The following is an 18,235-nucleotide window of genomic DNA, read 5'->3' as shown; positions in this document are numbered from 1 at the left end:
TTTACTTCCTGTAATTATTATTGTGACATGTTTCTGTAAAGAACAATAAACAGCTTAGGAAAATTCTGTAACTTCAAGCATTGGCTTGGCTTACGAATTGTTGAATTTGTTACCATTGAACGTATGCTATATTAGGCCACTGGCAGCTCAGTACTAACTAACCTTCTGTGCTGTGATACAGTAGTGCTGAAACAGCCTTTGCTGTATCCAGTGTGGGAAGAGAGGCTGCTGGAGGTCTCCCCGAGGCAAGGAGACATTAGACAGGTACTTCTAGTTTTACCCCCAAAACCAGAAGCACCTTTCTGAGGCTTTCCAGAGGTCTTAGAAGGTCTTCTCAAGGAAGGAGTGGCTGTGCATGGTCTTTCCAGCCCTCAGAAGACCTCTAGATGCGACCAGTAAGGGGGGGGCGGCCTTTCTAGGCTTGCCTTGGGGCAGCACCAGGGAGTCAGGACTGCCACTGGCCACAGCAGCCAGTATGGGGCTATTCAGGCTTCTGCCAGCAGAGTCTTAGTGGAAGTCTGAGCAGCCTCTTGTTTGGAAATCAAGCCTGGGAAAGGGGATAGAATACAGCACTGGCCCCTGCTGCTGTTCCTGGCCCCCACCGAGGCCCAATTCGCCCCCTTCCCACCCTCTTCTGCTCCATTACACTCTGTTCCCACATTTGTTCTGTCTTCCCCTCACCACCCAGCAGGAGCTTACCTGCTCTGTTGGGCGCTCCATTTGGATCTGGCATTGGCAGGCAGGTGCATAGTTGAGCACTGGTGCCTGAAGTGTCTGTGCTGTCACAACATGCTTTCCGGCACACTTGTGGCAGTGCTCATGCTCATTCTGCTTGTGCTAGGTCAGTTGGGATTGCACTGTAAAGCTTCGTATATACAGGTGTCCCCCCTTATCCATGGATCCAGTATACGCTGATTCCATTTTCCACAGTTCTCTATGCCCCTATGCGCCCATTACGTTCCAATTTTTTTCATTAGCAAGCAGGCATGTTTCTTGCTTTTATAGAGGTTGGAACAGGAATGTAACAAGCAGGCAGGCATCCTGCACACTTTGGGGACACAGTCAGAATGTTAATAGTCAGAAGTTGTCAGAAGCTGACAAGATAGAATTCCTGTTGTGTGAATATAATTGATTAGGCACAGTGCAGTCACAGGCAGGGTTGGGAACTTGAGTCAGTGACTTGGACTTATCGCAAAAATGTGTGATTTTGGGTGACTTGTTAAGTCGTGAGCCGCGTTTCGGAAGACTCTGAAAAAGACTCAAGTCAGGGCCCCCCTGACTTGGCACTTGTCCCCACGCATGCTAACTCGAGTCTGTCTGTGTCTGGGTGTGCTTGCTTACTGTTTTTGCGGTGTAAAAAACCTCGTGGGGCCAGCATTCCGACCAGGCAAGCAGTAGGGAGTGCCAGCCGGGAGGCAGGGTTAATGCATCCAAGCTGGAGGGAGGAAGCAGAAGAAATTTCTTTTGCTCATTTGTGATAGGAAGGAAGGAACAGATGAACATTGGATGCAGGATGGGCAGTCTGTTATTTTTACTGGGGGAGGGAGAACTGGAGGAGGAGCCCAAGGGGGTTGTTGCCTTATGATTGGCTGGAGGGAGAAAAAGGAGGTGGGGAAGCAGAGGGGGAGGTAGGTCATAGCGATCATGCTTTGCAGCATGACTGGTGGGGAGGTGGAAGTGTTATTGAATGATCTGCTGCAGTGGAACTACTTCTGAGTAGGGCTGCAAAGGATCGGGTTGTCCTGGTAAGCCTCGCAGCAACTGTGCATGATCCTCTTGCCACTTCTGTCCCTGCTCTCTAGCAGTCCCTTCCCACGTTTACAGATGGGCAGGGACATAAGGGAAGTGAGTAAAGAGAATGCTGACACACACTGCTCCCTCAGCAACAGCCCTGTTTTTCCCCACAGTGGGCTTTTTAAAGGCAGGAGGGCGATTTGAGTCTTTTAGAGTCACTAAAAGGTGACTCAGCAACTCGACAAGTGCCTCCCATTATGACTAGTTTTTGAGTTGGATCGCGGAGGGTGGTGACTCAGACTTGACTCAAGCCACGCTGAACTTGCCCATCCCTGGTCACAGGGCCATGAACATCTCCAGTAGAAAATACTTTGTTTCAGTAAAATACTTTTTCCAGTTCCTTACAAATTGGTTCGAACTTATATACAGGTACAGCCTATTTATCCGCGTTAGTTCTGTTCTGTGACTCAGCGTGATTAACAAAAAACAAGTTGTGCTAAATTTCATAGAGTTATGCAAATACAGCCTGCAGCCTGATACTTCCGGATGGAAGGAAACTAAGGCAGCTGTTCTCAATTCCCTCCCCTCCCCCTGCCTTCCCCTTTCACAGGTGGGATTCTGAGCTTGCTTGGGAGTCCTTTGTGTCCCAGGCAGCCTCCCAACAGCACTGCAGGTTCTCCTCCTTCTCTTCGCTGCAGCCGCTCCTGCAGCCCTCCCTGGCCGCAGCCATCATGGAAACTCCTCTGCCCCAGAGCATTCTGGAACTTGTAGTCTGGCTCCCTGCTTACCCTCACCTGTCTCTCCAAGGCTTGGCACACACTCCTGGGTTTTTTTAAAGCAATCCCCTCTGTTGCTACTGCACCTGCTTTTGTGTGTGTGTGCGTGTGAGAGAGAGAGAGAGAGAGCTCCACCTTGCTGTACATGTTCTGGCTACAGAGGGTTTTGGTCCCCCCTTCCCCTCTTCAGCCTCGGCTGGCTCAGGGGCTCCAGGAATGTTACTGTTTCTTTGCAAGGGGAGCCTCTTCCATGGCTCCAGGGCTATTTCCCTGCCTGGGCGAGGCGGAACCTTTTTGAAGTGTTTTGGGCTGCCTGGAAATGGATTGAGATGGCAGCTCAGGGCAAAGGAGGCAAAGGCATGTGTGACTTTCAGCACCCCCAACCCATTTGCAGTGAGACAAATCCGCAGATAAAAAATCCATGGATAAATAGGCTGCACCTGTATAGCCTTTTGTGATAATGAGGGAATGGGGGTAATGGTAATGGAGGACTGGGAATACCTGTCATTTGCCTGACTTTTACTGTTGAGTCACTGAATTTTGTAACATTAAGAATCTCTTGAATCCATCCTCATTTATACATGTAATGTATGGTGTGTTTCATTTTTAGGATCAAGTAAAACATATGGATTCAACTCAGCTAGCTGATTGTGCACTGTATATCATGGATAGGCATTGGCTCACTTGTTTCTCACTGCATGTATAGGAGAAGAAGGTAAGATGATGACAAATGACTATACTGTACATCTAGAGAACTGGGATTAAGATCTATTCGCTTTTTAATTGTAACAGAATCTTTGGGATGTTTCAAAGTCTGCTTGAAATCTTAAACAAGAACTATTCTGTGGGAAGATATAAGTTGTAGCTGTTATTTAAAGCTATATCAAGGAATTGCTGACTCTTTAGTAGAGTATGGCCCCTTCTTTACTCAGATCAAACGGTAGGAGCACTTGTACTGGAAAGGAGCTTGGACTTGCTTAACCCAGTACTGCTAGATGTTGGAAAAAGAGGATCTCCTGGGAGGAGCTCGCAAATTACTCACTGGGGCTGTCTGTTAATGAAGTGTTTCTCAAACTGTGAGTCACGAGCCAATTTCAGGTGAGTCGCGTAGCACCTAGCTCAGCCACCTTTGAAAATACAGACCTAAAAATACAGAATATAGAACTGCTGGGCTGGGTGGGCTCACAGTAGGAAAGAGGCATGGTGCTTTGCCTTGAATAGGTGGGAAGATGGGTCACTGGAAAGGGGGGAGGGCTGTGTGGTTGAAAAAGAATTCGAGTCTGTATTCTGCTTTGACTTATGAGCTGGAATGTTTTAATTCTGAGCTATATGCAAAATAACACCACAAACACACTGTGTAATTGAACTTTTAGCTGATCGCAGCTTAGATTGGAAACCTAAATTGGTGATGTTACTTTCAGCCATGACATCACTTCCAGGTTAATGACATCACTTCCAGTGGGTCCTGACAGATTGTCATTCTAAAAGGTGGATCCAGTGCTAAAAGGTTTGAGAACCACTGTTCTCAATGTTTGAGAACCAACCACTGAATTGAAGTACTTGGAATCTGAAATGGAATGAAAGCCTAGCAAGATTTTCTTAAACTGAGCACGTCCATTTAGGTTTGCAACAAGGATTATTTGGGACCAAAGGTGCAAAAGAGAGCGACTAAGATGATTACGGGGCTGGGGCACCTTCCTTATGAGGAAAGGCTACAGCGTTTGGGCCTCTTCAGCCTAGAAAAGAGACGCTTGAGGGGGGAAATGATTGAGACATACAAAATTATGCAGGGGATGGACAGAGTGGAGCAGTGAGTACCTGGCGGGGGGAGGCAGGGGCCAAACTGGGTGAGGGGAAGAGTGGCCCAGGGGCAGTTCAGGCCCAGGAGGGAAGTGGGGATGGCAGCAGAGGCGGCCACCGAATCCTATCGGCCCTCCAGGGCCTCTGAGCCTTACGTGGGTCTCCTTAGTTCTGCACCAGCTAAATAACTGGTGCAGAGTAGACTCATAGGGGCTGCGAACTTATAGGGGCTGCAGAGTCTACTCATAGTAGACTCATAGGGGCTGCGGGGGCCAACATGGGATAAGGGAACTTCTTCCCTTACCATGAGGAAACCTCCAGCTGCCTCCTTGATGCCCTAGGATAAATTGGCAGCTACTTCAGCACCACTGTACTGTGGCGCAGCAACCTGCATAGGATTGGGCTGCCTGACTGATAACAATTAAATGTGTCGCTTCTCTGTTCATAGAGTTGTTGTCCAGAAGTAAGTTGTTAAAAAAGTTTTAAGCTAAAACTCCTGAACCTTTGCATTGGAAAACAACCTCTGGAGTGTTTTGTGTTGTTTTTTATCTCTGCTTTTCCCAAGCTACCTAGGATTTGGTGTTTTAGCTGCTAATTAGATGTTCACATACATTTAATCTGTGTGAGCATTTTAAAGTGCTTGGCAGGATCTGTAGTAAAGGAGGTGACACATAGTGTGAGCGTTGGAAGGTAGTTTTGGAAATCATCTAGCCAAGCTCCTGCTCAATACATGTGACTACAGTATACTTGATAGGTGGCCATCCATCCTCTGCTTCCAATGAAGGAGAGCCCACTAGAGCATGAGGCAGGCCCTTCTAGTTCAGTACAGCTCTTACAGTTAAGGAACTCATCTTCATGCCTTGCCTAAATCTACTTCCCTGTAGTTTTACCCCCTTGGTACTAGGCCAAACCTCAGAAACTGCAGAGAGTGCTGTGTGACAGCCCTTCAGATTGCTATTGTATATTCCCTTCCTTAGCAGTCTTCTCCAGGCTAAACATACTGTTAATAATAATAATAATACAAAGCTCTTTTAACTGTTCCTCATAAGACTTGTTTGAGCTAAGCAGTAGTGCTTAATATTCTCCTAGGTACCATGAGATGTGCTAGGATCTGTTGACAGGGTATTTGCATCCATTTTCATCATAAAAATTAAACCTTTTCTGTTGTAGCAAGGGGGCATTAAGAGGATTGAGCATGACCTTATATTGGAAAAAAAAATGGAAGGTCTGTTTGAGTAAAGGTAAATTGGTTAAAGAGCTATTTTCAACAGAACTTTTTAGGAAATTTCTACTGTAAATAAGTAGTATTTTAAGTGGTTTCTGTTACCTTAATAAATATGCTGAAGAAGCACACATCTGTAATTTGCTTCTTAATGTGTTGGTTTGCCAACTGAAATAAACTTCTAATGCACCTTTTCCGTGAAGCATTGGCACCATGCCTAGTTCCTGTTCCTTATTGTAACCAACCAAGTATACATATGCATAACTGAAACAATGGCACATTCTTCCCTTGCTTACCCTGTCTTCATTTCTCTCCACTTCTATCTTGTGTCTAGATTGTTAGTGCCTTGGGACAGGAGCTGTTCACTCATTCTGTGTAAAGCTACATGTACGCTGATATGGTTTTTATATGTATATAAAAATAATCATTTGGGTGCATTACTGCTTAGATTCTATTTTATTCTTTTCATTGCAGCTTAATTTGTGAAATCAGTCAGTTTTGCCATGTACTAGTTTCTATATCATTTGTGTGTGTCTCTTTTCCAGCAACAATATTTGTGCTAGATTGTTTTGGGCTAAAGTTAGGCCTGTGCCCATGACAAGTTTTCTTGTAGCGGTTTCTTTTTTGTTCAACTCGCAGTTTCTGAGGATGTTGGATGAATGCATTGTCTGATTTAGTTGTCACAAGGAGGGCATATGATTTTCAATGGCATTATAAGTCTCTGGAATAGGAGGTCAGAGGTTGAATGTGAACATGAGCTTATGCAGCCTATGCAGTTGACTTCTTGCTTCCTCTTAGCGTTCAATTCTAGTATTTTTAAGCATTCCGTCTGCAGCCTGCCTGCCTTGAAAAAGAAACATTTTCACTGCCATAAACCTTTACATGCTGTTAATGGACTTGGGGCCAGTCCATGTATCTGCGATATCCATCTGCGGGGGTGGGGTGCAGTGCTAGAAGGGATCCCTGCAGATAGGGGGGATGCCTATATATATAAAATTTTTATTCAAATCTTTTTTGTAATTTTTAGAAAGGACTTGAGTTTTAAAAGAGTGCAACTTCAGTGTGAATTAAGAATATTGCTTCCTCCATGAATTTATACATTTATTTTTAGTTGCTGTTCCAGTTCATTTCATCATGATCACTTGGTGGGAAACCCCTGGGAATGGCTAGTATTTTCCTTCCATTAACTTAGGTTACTGTCTTGTAGAAAGTTCAGGAGTGTGAAGGATCATATAAAAAACGATTCTTGGAAATACAGCAGGGCCCCTATATTGTGGCTTTACTTATCTGCGGATTGGGGGCACAAGGCCCCCCGTACGCACCCTCTTTGGAGGAGAGGGGAGCTCCCCTTGCCTCTGGAGCGTCTTCTGAGCCCAGCGGAAGCTGCACGCAGCCACCCACAGCCTCTGCTGGGCTCAAAACGACTCGAAATAGCAAAAAACACTACTTCTGATTTCTCAGTGAAAACCGGAAGTGATATTTTTAATGCCTTGCAGCCCAATCCTAACGGGCATCCCAATCCTGAGCTGCCCGGGGCACCCCAGCTCAGAGGCACTGTGAGGGCTGTCGCCAAATCCAGCGCCTCCCGCGCTACCACAGGAGGCACCGGGAGTAGGGAATGTTTGTCCCCTTCCCCCGGGTAAGGGAGGCAGCCCCACAATGGGGCTACTCACTTTAGCGGCGCCCTTTGGGTGCCACTAAAGGCGCTCGTGTAAGGCACTCAGCCTTCATGAGCGCTGAGGATCCTGTGGAGCAGAGCTCCACGGTTCCTCCTCCCACCCGCCCCCTGGCACGCCTCCCGCAAGTCCCCCTCTCTGCATCACGCCGGCCTCTCCAACCCTACCCCAATCATGCTGGCTTCCCCCCTCCTCAGAATGCCCCCGCCCCCATTTGCTGTTCCGCAGCCCGGCAGTTGCAGGCATCGCCGAGCCACGGAACGTGGGCGCCCGCTGGGCAGTGGCTCAGTGCGCTGAGCCACCTCTGGTGGGAGCCCGGAGGTAAGCCCCGCAAACGTGCCTTATGGCACGTTTGTGACTGGTCCACGCCGCAGAGTCACGGCGCGGACCACAGGATTGGGCTCTCAGGCATTAGGAGGCCTGGGGAAGCCTTCAGGACTATGCCTGTAGTCATTATATAATCTATCAAATTTATGGAGTGGAACCCCACAGACTTTCTCTGTAGTGAAGCTCACTGGATAGCCTTGGACAAGTTGTTGTTCAGTCAAATTTTTTTCTTCAAAGATTGGTTAAAATTGTAAGCTTGCTTTAGAAACAAAAAGAAATATATAATGTGACAACTTCTGAACTTTGGCAAACTTTTCAGAATTTATTACCCTTCTGATACTCTCCTGAGCAGCTGTTATTTTTCTGATGATGTTGCCACCCTGAGTCTATTTTGCACAGAAAGACCAAGTATAAGTGGGCATTCAGCAGCAATTGTTACCCTGCATGTGCCTGATCTCGTCTGATCTCAGAAGCTAAGCAGGATCAGGCCTGGTTAGTACTTGGATGGGAGACCACCTTGGAATACCGGGTGCTGTAGGCTTATACCATAGTCTTTCGAGACCGAAGGTTGCCAACCAAGTGGGCATTCCTACCATTACTTTGTTTCCATGTATTGCTTAACCTCTGTCATTAACATGCAAATGTCATGTTCTGTGAAGATGTACTGTCATTAGCCTATCTATCTGGAGAAGAGACTTGACAGGTAGTAGCAGGTAATGTTATTTAGCATTAGCATAGTCTTGTTTTTAACATTTGACATATGGGTAGTAAGCTGGCATTCATAGACAGACTTTGATATTGCATGGTATGTAGAATTGGGTGATTGACTGATTTCTCCTAATCTGATAAATGGCTGATATGACAAAATCGCCAATATGAATTGTGCCTGAGATATTAATGGCAGTTATATCTATGCCCTGGTATAAAATGCTTCCAGTATAAACCTTGGTCAGCAAATGTTGGTTGCATTAATCTATTTTTATGTTCTTAGACTCTCAATTCTGTAATTTTTTTTCCTAACTAGGATAGTATTAATGGAAACACCTTACCAATAGCTAACTCCATAATTTTTGATAACAGGGTTTAATACCATTTGTATACCCCACTGTCCAGCTGTCTTTTGCAATTGTTTGTATTCATATTTATATCCATTTTTTAAAAGGTACATAAGACATATAAAATACTGTTGGTTTCAACAAGTTGTAGCAAGGCCTTGCTTCTACCGTAATCGCTTTTCTACCTCCATGTGCATTGCCTGCAATCTTTTTTTTAAAGTGAAATATTTTGTTCTGGCTGCCTGTAAATTAAAATACACTGATGAATGAGGCTACTTTGGACACTGGCCATCATTCAGCTAAAGTAGTTGAGATCAAGTCCCACGGAAAGACTTTTGTCATCACCAGCTTTACTCTTGTTGATTTCAACAAAAGTTACTCATGACAAAATGTTGTATCGGAATGAAATTCCGTATTTCACACAGTTCAATCAGTGTATTGAACTGATTACAATTAAACATTGTCAAGCATTTGCTTAAAGAAATTTTTAAAAAAACAAAACATGAGTACTGATTTGTTGCAATTCTTCAGTCAAAAGTAAGCAAAAGACAGATTTTAATAGTGTCTAGGAAAAAAACTGTAAGAGCACTCTTAACCTACTAGTAAATCAGTTCCAATAACTATAATATATAGCACACTTATTGTTTCAAAGTTATAATGACTACTATTAGGCAATCTTACTAAGGGCGCAATCCTAACCCCTTATGTCAGTGCTTTCCAGAACTGACATAAGGGCACTGCAGCTCTGAGGTAAGGGAACAAACATTCCCTTACTTTGAGGAGGCCTCCATGAGTGCCACCCAACTGCAGGATGCAGCACATCTCACACTGGCACCGCTATGCCAGTGCTGGGAAGCACTGACATAAGGGGTTAGGATTGCGCCCTAAATTATGTTAGTTTGCCAGTTTTTCAGCATTCCATAGGATCTTTGTTTTGGTTGGAAGCAGATTTCTTTTTTCTTTGCTTTGGCAGTCAGCCAATGAACTTGTATCTCCAAATAACATTGACTAAATCATACTTTATGTACTGCTATTTTAAAAAGTAGTTAGATTTCTAAAAAAAAATTATCATTTCCAGCAAAAATGTAAAACTAAGACCTTTCCTTCCTAGAGCCCCTCTTACAACACCTTCCTGATTTAAATACTTTTAACAAGTTAGCTAAATCAATCTTGAAGGCTTTTCAGTTTATTTTTTCATCTAATGTTTATTTATCTATCACAGACAAAATCAATATGCAATACAAAAACAACTAATAATGCTACTAAACACCCAAATCTACTTACAAATAGAAAAGACAAACAATAACAAATATATATAGTCATGTAAGAGAAGGGATTTCCAGCGACAGCCTGCTAATCCAGGGCAGTGGTGCCTAGTGCCAAGCATTCATTCCCCTCCCGTCCTCCACTTTTCCAATCAGTTTAACATACAGCTTGGTGGGACCAGACCTGGTAGATCTAGTCTGCTGCCACCAGTCCAAGAGATCCGGTTCCCAGAGGGGTTCTTTGGACAAAATCCCTCCCCAACATTCTGTGCAAGGTTATAAAAATACTCTCACTCTGCCTGTAATATCTGCAGAGTGGAGAGGTTGACAAATCCACTGATTCCAGAACAGGCAGAGGTTTTAAGCAAAATGGTTTATTTATCAGGTGAGCGAAAAAAAGACAATGTAATCAGGCTTGAGTTCTTACCAATAAACATTTCCTGAATGGTGCAGGCCCCGCTGGACTAGGCCGAGATCCTGGATCCCATTCGGCCTAGCCTGAGCTGAGAGGATAAGAACTCCCAACTTCTGGATGAAAAGGACAAACATAAAACAAAACCTAGTGTGCCTAACTTCTTTTTGGTCCCTTCTGTACTTCCCTGGGCTCTCCCCAGCAGCCTTCACTCTGCTTACAAGAGAGGCTTTCCCTGCTTTGCCCAGTCTCAAGCATGCAACAGGAGGGAGAGAGAGACAGACTCTCAGGCCTAGATACCTCCTTCTGGTCCCAGATTCCCAGACCTCCAATTGGCTGGTTTCCTTTTAAAATCTGAAGCCCAGTCTCTCTCCCCTTTTTGAGTCTGAAGCTCAGGCATTGGAGGGAAATCAGAGGGAAAATCCTCAACAGAAACCACATACCCCATAAATGTTATGTAAGTATGGAGAGTATCCTCTCTCATCCTCAAATTCAGAAATCATTGTGTCATTGTTTTCTCTAGTATGTAGAAAGTCAATGAGTGGTTCCAATTATTTATAAATGTAATTACTAACTTCTCTTTAAGTAAAATTGTTAATTTGTACATTTCTGCAAAGTCCATAATCTTTATCCACCATTCTTCAACCAAAAATATTTCTGTTGTTTTCCAATATTGTGTGCAGAGTAATCTTGCTGCAGATGTCTGCTTTCCAGTTTATTTTTATATCTGACTGTTATTAATGGGAATTTAGCTTAGGACTTAGAATGCAGACATTCATCTGATCACTTAATCAGGAGGCAGGGCAGGAGGTCTGGTCTAGAGGTTAGAGGCTCCGTTAGCCCGAAGTTAACATCAGAAGGTCGCCAATTCGAGGACACCGGCAGCTCCCTGAACGGCTGAGAATGGCAAGACCTTGAAGCCGCTGAGTGATTCCACCTGCTCTGGGTGTGAGCAAGAAGCATCTTGTCTGCCCTCCATGTGAGAGATGGAGCTGCTTGCCAGTCTGTGTGGGAGAACTGGAGGCCAGAAGTGAGACCAAACCAGGAAGATCCATTCTGAAATGTTGTTGGTTCTTGAAAGAGAGAACCTCTATGATTGTAAAAATCTCTTTGAGGGATTTAGAAATGCCTGCCTATGTAAACCGCCTTGAATAAAGTCAGAGGAGTAATCCGATGACCAGAAAGGCGGAATATAAATACCTAGTTGTTGTTGTTGTTGTTGTTGTTGTTGTTGTTGTTGTTGTTAATAATTTGGAATACTGGAAAATGCTCTCAATTTTTATAGGAAATTATGTCAAAGAAGCTTAAACTTGAAACTTCTTATAGGAATGTTTAATCTGTAAATCTTGTGTTCAGATGCTATACTGTTGGAAGTTCATAATTGGATATCTGCTTGACAGGTTCAGACAAGGAGTTGGGTGGCATTTCCTGACAAATGGAGAACTATTTCCAAGCAGAGGCTTATAACCTTGATAAGGTTTTAGATGAATTTGAACAAAATGAAGGTGAGTAACTTAGACTGGAGATACATACTATTTGCTGCTTCTGGTTGTATATGTCTATACTTCTATTCCATTGCAATTACTATTACTATTACTATTACTATTACTATTACTATTATTATTATTATTATTATTATTTTTTCCTGAAAACGCACTCTCCATCGGAAATGTATATATGTTTCTGAACCACAGAAAATTTGTATATGTTGTATATGTTTTTACTAGGATATTACTTGGTGAGCCACTATAGTGTAGTGCAGAGGTTGTAATACCCCAGCCAGGGAACCCCCGTCTCTGCCCCTTTAAGGGGCGGGGGGAAGGTGAAGGCAGTGATGTGATTGCTGTGATTGCACTGCTGCCCGAGGCCAAAGAGCTTTTAAAAATTTACCTGAGGCAGTGCTGGCCTGAGGGCTCCCCGCACATCCAAACTGCTAAGAATAGTTTTTTTTAAAAAAGCCACTTCTGGTTTCGTGATCAGAACAGGAAGTGACCTTTTAAAGCTGATTTCCGCTGTTTGAAAGTGCCGGAAGCCTTGCAGAGGGGTCCACAGGCTCCCTAGAACCCCTCCCCAGAGACTGGCACTGCCTCAGGTAAATTAAAAAAAATCCCAGCAATTGCTTCACTGCCTTCACCTTTCCCTCACAGGAACCTAAAGCAGTTCCCAAACTCCCAAAGAGTTTGGGAACCGCTTGTGTACTCGTTTAATAAATTGTTGAAAGAGCAAATGGGTTTTGTAAAATTAAATTCCCAGGCTTGCCTTATCACTTGGTTGTGCTTGCCTTGTTTGTTTTACTTCCCACTGCCTTGTTCTGTAGCTGAGTCATAGTTGTTTCCCATTCTATATTCCTTCATGGAAATGCTCATGTAAGTGTTTCCTGTAGCACAGATCTTAAAATGGATATTATATATAACTTGGCAAGTAGATAAGGATATAACTTTCTGTGTAGACATTTATGTAACTGGGCTATTGTGTATTCAAATTGGGCACTGGAAATTGCTATTGTGTGGGAGAATGCAGCCTTTTCTGTTTAATTAAATGTTGGGCCAGTTCAGATGATCAACCATAATTTACTGTGATTATGAACACAGTTTCTAACCTTCCTGAACCTGCATGCTCCCTCCAATGACCCCCTTGTTTGCTCATTGGGGAAATAATGATTTGTTATACCCCAGCTTTATCATTTTCTGAATCTGGAACTCTTGTGTTACCTATGGTTTACAAACCACAATTAAATCGTGCTGTGAAACCAGAATTGGATCTTCTTGGATGGTTAGAAGCAATGTTCATGACTGAACAAACCGCAAGTTCAGTTGTCTGAATCACTTCTCAAGGTAGTCTGAAGTTCTATTGAAAATTGTGATTTGGTTATTTTTTTTATGTTTATGTGCTAATTTGACATGGAGAAATGTTTGGAGGATTTATACACACAGGAGTTTACTTGTGAGTACTGAAAGTATTTTGGGTTTCTCAGTGGTTGCTCCTAACTTCCAGATGGACCCACAGTGTGAGGATTGTGTATAAGAGTGGAAATTCTCTTTTCATAATCACTTTGATGTTGTTGCTATCATTGGATTCTGTTTGCTAAGATATGCAGCAAGGACAGAGGAAACTTCCAGTACTTTTTCCATCCCATTTGTGCAACATACTCTTTCTACCGTGCTTCAGGTAGCAGTGCATCCTACTGAGTAAAGTGATCCCAGCAACTTTACCAAGGCTTTCTTCATTTGTGGTGTGCATGTTGGGTGGTGACGACTTTGTTCTGCCCCTGGCTGCTAGGGTAACAGAATTTGGGCCCAATCCTATCCAATTGTCCAGTGCCGGTGCAGCTGTGCCAATGGGGCATGCGCTACGTCTTGTGGTGGGGCAGCAGTCACAGAGGCCTCCTTCGGATATGGGAACATTTGTTCCCTTATCTTGGGGCTGCATTGCAGCTGCACTGGTGCTGGAAAATTGAATAGGATTGGGCCCTTCCCCCCTAGAGTAGGGCCTCTGCTTTCTCATCTGTCACCACTGTAAGTGAAGTGTTCTGAAGGCATACTTTTTGTCACTTGGATGACACTACAGATTTACAAGCAGAACTATATATAGAGATTATATATTGGGGGGGGGGGAGAGAGAGAGAACATTAATCTTGTTGTCAGTATTTTAGAGGTGGTAGATGTAGTTTACATCACCAGTAGCAATGTACAGGCGAGTGGGCATTGTTTACTTGGAATTCATTAATCCTACTGAAGTTTTCAAGGAGAGAATTTTCTTCAGGATATATGGAACATGTGCACATGCATTTTAAATTTACATGATCTGTCTTTTGATTTTGTCAACTTGAATTTATTTCAAATATATAAAGCAATTTATTTCACTATTCTACAGCACTGTACAGGTGTGCATCACTTAACAATGGGAATGCATTCTTCCATCCCCATTGTTATGTGATTAGGTTATTAAGCAAACATTCAGTCCAATCTAGTGCCTTTATTGTGTAAACAAACACTCCCTGCCAGACACTAGCTGACTGCACAGGCTCATGGAGACTGATTGCCTCTTCTTTCTATTAAGAGTCTCTGTTTTGTAAGACACTCTTCTGTAGGCTTTGGGAGACCTGACTGTCTTGTTAAGAGCCTCTTTGTTGTGTTTTGACCACCGTTTTATATGCGGCCAGTCATTAAGTGGAAGGTTGTTAAGCAATGCATGTCTGCATATATTTCTGTAAAATAGTTAACAATAGTCATGTTGTTGTAGTGCAGCATTTCTCAATGTTTTTCCCCGCTGTACCCGTTTGTATGGCTCACCTGTTGGAAGTACTACCAGAAGTAATTGACGATGAAGCCATCACCAATTACTTTTAGATTGAGAGACCAGACACGACACAACCCACATTGGTAAGAGGCTCAGGGGGAATGGGACGGCTTTTTTGAACACACAAAATTGCACACTAGAGCTCTGCCTGCCGAGTCGAGTCTCCTATTGCTGCATGTTGCATTGTGTTGCTGGTCTTGCTGCCGGGTGGCAAGGTCTGGGAGGTCCTGTGAGTTCCACCAAATACCACCTCAAGCACTACCGGTGGTACTGGTACCACTGGTTGAGAAACACTGTTGTAGTGCCTTCTGCAGAGAGAACTGTAGCTAGAATTACCAGTTGTGTCCATAATGTTCTTCAGTGTGAACAATGTTTTGCAGTTATTTATGCTTATGACAGGTCTGTGAGGTTAGGGTAGACTGTGAGATGACTTGCACAAGGAAACCCAATGACCTTTGAGTAAATAAGACTTTGAACTTGCTTTTTCCACTTCCAAAAGTTACTTTGGTACACTGTATGGTCTCATACTAGTTGGCATCACTCATATGGTATTGGTGTGGTTTGGCTTTTACCAGTTTATCATTATTTAAGATGTGCTTTTTTTGACTTCCTCTATTTGTACTATAGGTATATTGGATAAGATTTTAGCAATCATTTATGATAATAAGTATTTCTGTTCCAGACTTTAGAGTCATCTGAATGATGCATCTAAGATTGGTTTACCTATAAACCTACATTGACCTCCCGCCAAGCATGGTTGTCATTTTCTAGATCCCACACAAACTGATAACATCTTGTATTCCATGGAGAGTTTGTGTTAAGTTCTGCTTCTGAAGATGCCATGACAGTGAAACGAGTGTTTGTATTGTAGGATCTCCTCTAATTATAATCATTCTTTTAGCCGCTTATAATTAATTTGCTGGTAGGTATTGCACTCTTTGCTAGCGTTTTCAGGAATCTGTGTACAGTATTTCTCTTTCAGAAATTATTTAGATATAGCAAAATGTTGAACTTCTTGTGCAAAGCACTAGTTATGTAGCTGGGCTGAATTTATTGTATATTGATTTTATTCTGTTTTTCAGATGAGGCTATTTCACCTACATTATTGAATGCAAAGTGGAATCAGATTCTAGATCCTCCTCCTCATCAGCTTTCTTTTAGCCCAGCTCTGACCAGTGTGAATGAATCTAATGAATGTCCACAGAAATTAAAATCCTTCTCCCTGTCTCATGTAGACACTGTGTCAATAGGAAGTGGAGACTGTCCTAATGGAAAAAATCTCAGTATAAGCCATGAGAGCCCAAACATTTGGATTGATGATCAGGCAAAAACAGATGATCAACTAGTCAAGAAAAGTAGTAATTGGAATGCTCAGTGTAATGCTGAGGACGAAGAAGAAAGGAAATGTGGCAGTACAGCTTGTTTACCAGAGGAGAAAAATGTTCTGGTTGTAGCAGTCTTGCATAACTGTGATAAAACGACACTACAAAGTGCTGATTTGTTGGATTGTAAAAATTACAGCAGTCCTTCCCTAATGGATACTGTTAGCTTTACACTGGATAATGAAACCGAACAAACTGATCACCCTGACATTAATGTAAATGGGTCCACTGAAAAAGATACAGATACTGAAAAGGGGGCAGTACGACCAAACAGGCTGCACGCAGAAGGAGTTTCTGCTAACCATTGTGTTGCGGCTTCTTCTGATTGCCAATCCAGTGGAGATTCCTCTTTTTGGTTAAAGGAGAACGATAACACCAATAAAGACCCACAATTCTCAGAAACTGCAGCAGCAGAGATGAATGTAGTTGCCTTGCAGAGACCACTTGTCACTAGTGGTAAAATGCAAGAAAGCTGTGCATCAGGTGAGGGTTTTGATATCAATACTGTTGCTCAGAGAACAGAACTAGAAACTAGAAACTGCTCACCTGGTTCACACGATGACAGTTTCTCCACAGAGATTTCTGCAGCACAGCAAACAGCCCAACAGTTTCAGTCAGGGATCCCCAAACTCTCTGAAACTTGTCAGCTGAATGCATGTGAAAGTGGCAGTCACTGTGAGCATGCCGGCGGATATTCTGCCTCTTGGGATATTACTTCTGTTGAAAACAAGGTTGACAAATATGAAAAAATAATCGGAACAACTGAATTGCTCAGCACGGCATTGTGTTTATCTGAATCTCAGGAGTTGACTAATGGGGAACTGACTAAACAAAGTGAGATGAGTAACAGGCAAATGCATGGGGAGAATGAAGTACTATTGCATTCTGCAAAGCTTGAGGAAACATGTAGCAGTAATGGAGATAGTAATGATGTCATGGCAGAAGCAGGCTTTGAATTAAAGAAGACCTGTACAGATGAGCTTGAAGATTCCAGTCCTGGTGATGTCATGGGTCCCTCAGCATCATGTGCTCTGTCCAATGGTTGTGATTCCTATGGAATACAGAACTCAATTCTTGCTCATATCCCAAAGACTTTACCTTCCAAGGAAGACTCTGTGACTGAGGAAAAGGAGTTAGAGGAGAGCAAATCAGAATGCTACAGTAATGTTTATGAACACAGAGGAAATGAGGTCACAGACAGGAATGGCCTCATTTTAAACTGTACTGGAGACCAAATTAAAAAACCGTATTTTCATAATCTCTGTGGTCAGGTACCAGCTGAACCAAGTCAAGCATCACCAAAACCAGCAGCTAACCTGCAACCTCTCAGTGTTCCTTTTGGTGGTGCCCGACCCAAACAGCCTACAAATCTTAAACTACAAATTCCAAAGCCATTACTGGACCATTTACAAAATGATCTGGTTCCCCCAAACTGTGGAGGTAATAGTAAAAATAAAAATGATATATCCGTAAAAGCAAAATTAGGTGAAAACTTAGCAGCAAATATATTTTCTGATGAAACATCACTGAATACCTCTGTCACTGATACTGTTGGAGAGTATTCCGATGAGTACGAGTCTGGGGTTTCTAGCAGTTCGTGCCTTGCAGGAGCCTCAGATAGTCCAGATAATGATCTTGGAGCTGGCCAGTTTGGAATTCCTACAAGAAAACCATTTACTTCTTTGGGTGAAGTGGCTCCAGTTTGGGTCCCAGACTCTCAAGCACCAAACTGCATGAAATGTGAGGCCAGATTTACATTCACTAAAAGGCGGCACCATTGCAGAGCATGTGGAAAGGTAAGTTTTTTCTTTTTTTAAAATTTAGTAGGCAATTATCATACATGATAAGTCAAGTTTATCTAAAATGGACTAAAATGATAGATGGCCTAATGCTGGTTCTTATCTGTCAATTTTTAATCACTTTTGATTAATGATTATTAAGAATTGCTCTAGAGCAGTGGTTCCCAAACTGTGGGTTGCAACCTGATTTTGGTGGGTTACCAAAGGATGATGAAGAGATCAGATAACTAATTGCCCCAAGCCCTGAAGCTATTCAGAAATCAGAAACTGTAGCTGCTAACTGCCCTGCAAGGAGCTGAGCGCTTGCAGTTTGCAAGCATGTGTAAATATAAAGAGATAAATGTTTGTGGGTCTTACTGATTCTTATTATTACTTATAAATAAAGTAATATTACTTTTTTCTAGATATCCTTTTTTTAAAAGTCTGGTAAACCTAGGTGGGTCCTGATTAAAAAGTGGTTCCTGGTGCTAAAAAGTATGGGAACCACT

At 42.9% G+C, this 18,235-nt stretch overlaps 1 protein-coding gene and 1 pseudogene across 3 annotated transcripts in view; both read left to right on the top strand.

The window, feature by feature from the left end:
- Positions 1-18,235, top strand: part of ZFYVE9 (zinc finger FYVE-type containing 9) — a 65,980-nt gene that overhangs the window by 12,481 nt on the left and 35,264 nt on the right. For 2 of the 3 annotated variants that reach the window (XM_066623141.1, XM_066623140.1), the window contains exons 2-4: positions 3,121-3,225; positions 11,668-11,772; positions 15,649-17,744. In XM_066623141.1, coding sequence (XP_066479238.1) covers positions 11,703-11,772; positions 15,649-17,744 — 2,166 coding nt within the window. In that variant the 5' untranslated portion in view covers positions 3,121-3,225; positions 11,668-11,702. The remainder of the gene's footprint in view (positions 1-3,120; positions 3,226-11,667; positions 11,773-15,648; positions 17,745-18,235) is intronic. The other variant, XM_066623142.1, reaches the window with a different exon arrangement.
- Positions 7,957-8,076, top strand: LOC136650442 (5S ribosomal RNA; annotated as a pseudogene).

This window comes from Tiliqua scincoides, chromosome 4 (assembly GCF_035046505.1).
Source record: "Tiliqua scincoides isolate rTilSci1 chromosome 4, rTilSci1.hap2, whole genome shotgun sequence".
NCBI lineage: Eukaryota > Metazoa > Chordata > Lepidosauria > Squamata > Scincidae > Tiliqua > Tiliqua scincoides.
Note: the sequence above shows the minus strand (reverse complement) of the source record. Positions and strands in the feature narration are given on the sequence as shown.